A 2,498-nucleotide genomic window follows, 5' to 3' on the forward strand; every position below is an offset into this window, starting at 1 on the left:
TTCATGAGCAACCTATCACGATTCGATCAAACAGATTCAATTCATTCAAGCACTAGCCGATTCTATCATCAAAACCGCCGCCGCAGCCATCTAATTGTAATACATGCTACAATTAGAGGAGCAAGAGGAGAGAAACACACTAAAACTGGTATTTTAATAATCTTATTGAGCGAGATCGACAAGGTGCGAGGGTGATCACTGATCGATCGATCAGTAGTTTCAGAACAATTTGTTAACTTCCTTATCGAAAGCCATGGGGACGAGGGTCTTGTATGCCTTCTCTGTGGGATGAAAACTATCCCAGAATATGTATTTCGATGGATCGCTGCAAGTGCCTAGAGAGAAGCGAGTACAAAGAATGCTGACCTCCATGTTTCCAGTCCCACAGCACCCTTTATCCACCACTTCAAATCCTGCACAATCCATAAATCTTGTGTTAAACGAGTACGTACTGAATCTGCATTAATGTGGCCTTTAGCTTTTAGGGAATCATCGCAATGCGCGAGATAGATCGAAACATTGTATACACTCTATTAGGTTATAAGTTTTTCGTTACTTGCTTAAGGTGCACATTACATACAAACAAATGATTATCTCTCTTTCGATGATATATTCTTGTGTATGCATATTTAAAGGATATGATCCTGCCGTAAACCAATGGCAACTAAAGTCCCCACTAATAGTTGGTGCCACTATGTCATGAAACTTGATAAACATTGATCGATATGTCCATATAATGAAAAATGTATTTATGATGATAATTGATTACCAAATTTAGAAGGATTTTGGACGATGGAAACCAATGGATTGTAGATATCAAAGTAGACAAACTTTGCTTCTGGAAGCTTCTTGTTGAGGGAACCTAATAGGGAAGAGAGCTTGGAGTTGAAGAGGCTGGCTGCGTTATTGGCTTTGGCTGAACATCCTCTCTTTATGTCTCCACTCAGTGTCCTCTGTGATGGTACACACCCAATGGCTGGCACACCTACCACTCCAATCCTTCTTGCTCCTTCTCCATATAGTGCCTGCAGTTCCAATAGTTTTCACACACATTAACACAAAGTACTGCTGATTTTGGCACTTTCATTTTCTTCAGTACATGCCAGATGGGTCTTTCAATTTTTAGTAATTATGCACTAGTTAGATGGATTGGTTTTGAAGATCCAATAGGATATCTTCTTGGGTTCAGAATCAGGTTTTGCATATACTTAATTACCATATATGAAAATTAACTTGATCGTCTGTACGTAGTAAGTCCATTAATATTGTTCTATTACTTCTATCAGTCTATGTAGTATGTATACCTGAAAGAACTTCGAAGCTGAAGAGGTCATGAGATTTGTATAGGCTAGAATATCATAGTGCGGGTTCCTAAATGGTGTAGAGAGGTAAGTGTTTGCAATGTCGTTACTTCCTATGACCACAAGGTGTATTCCTTTTGACACTATAATTTCTCTTCTTTCCACCCCGACTGCTGCATCTATTTTTCTTTTGTACTCTCTGAACAGCTCTATTTGATCTGATAATGATAACACATTCTGGTAGAAAAAGAATCAGAACAATGCAAGTATATGAAAACCACATACTAGCTAGATTTAGTGAGTGTTGAAGAGAGAGATGTACGTACGTACCACTATTTTGGGAGTGAGGGGATCATAACCAGAACCACCAGAGGCAAAACTTACACCAGTAAGTAGGTCTTCAGTCTGCAGGTTCGGATCCAGATAAGCCGGTAAAAGCTTCTTGATTCCGAGTTCTTCAGCTGAAATTTAGAGCAACATAGCTTGCATTAATCTTTTGTTAATCAAGAGCAAACGCATGGAATCATGGCAATGCAGTAAGATATTAGAAAACTAAAGGCTAGTGTAAGTTAGGTACGTACCAATCAAGTCCGAGGGGACTCTTCCGTCGGAAAATCTTCCAGTTGGCACTCCTCCGTTGAAGTCCATCCCATAAGGATCAAAGTTGCATTTTGCTATAGTGTTGACGACGTTGTTGTTTCCGGGATCCACTATTGAATCTCCCCAAACAATCAGTGCTGGAATCGTTACATTTCTTGGTAGTGTTAAAGCAGCAGCGCTATGGCAGATGATGGATGTAACAACGATGACCGGAAAAAGAGCAGGAAGTTTTTGGGTGAGAAAATTCATCATATCTTAGTGTACTTCCTCTGCTGGTTTACGTTGGCATGGCAAGGGTCTTTTTAAGCAGCAGCATAACTATAGGGTCAATCGTATTATGCCTTGGGTAGTTGACCTGAGTACTAAGTGGTTGCTGAAAATTCAATAGAGTAGGCAGAAATATTATGCCGGTTTATATGTGGTAGCTAGATTGAGTTGGATTTTAACGTCTACGGATTAGAGAAAGTTGGATCAATATACAAACACTTAATGATCAAGTGAATATAACGGTTAAAAAAGAGTAATACGTCAACTATCGATTCAATAACCATTTTCTGGACGGTGATTTGCAAGGCGAGTCTATGGTAAGAACTTTAA

General features: G+C 39.4%; 1 protein-coding gene across 1 annotated transcript; it reads right to left on the reverse strand.

Annotated features, from left to right (window-relative positions):
* Positions 1-219: 219 nt before the first annotated feature.
* Positions 220-2,150, reverse strand: LOC126792924 (GDSL esterase/lipase EXL3-like). The gene is made up of 5 exons (XM_050519442.1): positions 1,883-2,150; positions 1,632-1,762; positions 1,305-1,538; positions 770-1,025; positions 220-413 (listed from the first exon to the last, which is right to left on the reverse strand). Exons 1-5 carry the CDS (start codon positions 2,148-2,150, stop codon positions 220-222), a joined length of 1,083 nt encoding a protein of 360 aa, XP_050375399.1.
* Between the last annotated feature and the right edge of the window lie 348 nt (positions 2,151-2,498).

Source organism: Argentina anserina, chromosome 1 (genome assembly GCF_933775445.1).
Source record: "Argentina anserina chromosome 1, drPotAnse1.1, whole genome shotgun sequence".
NCBI classification, from domain to species: domain Eukaryota; kingdom Viridiplantae; phylum Streptophyta; class Magnoliopsida; order Rosales; family Rosaceae; genus Argentina; species Argentina anserina.

What these genes read in the sequence shown, in the direction of transcription:
- LOC126792924 (XM_050519442.1), bottom strand. Translation starts at nt 2,150, where the DNA reads ATGAATTTTCTCACCCAAAAACTTCCTGCTCTTTTTCCGGTCATCGTT. An exon ending in AGTCCCCTCGGACTTGATTG is followed by an intron (nt 1,763 to 1,882) that starts GTACGTACCTAA and finishes TCTAAATTTCAG; the next exon opens with CTGAAGAACTCGGAATCAAG. An exon ending in CCAAAATCCTTCTAAATTTG is followed by an intron (nt 414 to 769) that starts GTAATCAATTAT and finishes TGGATTGTGCAG; the next exon opens with GATTTGAAGTGGTGGATAAA.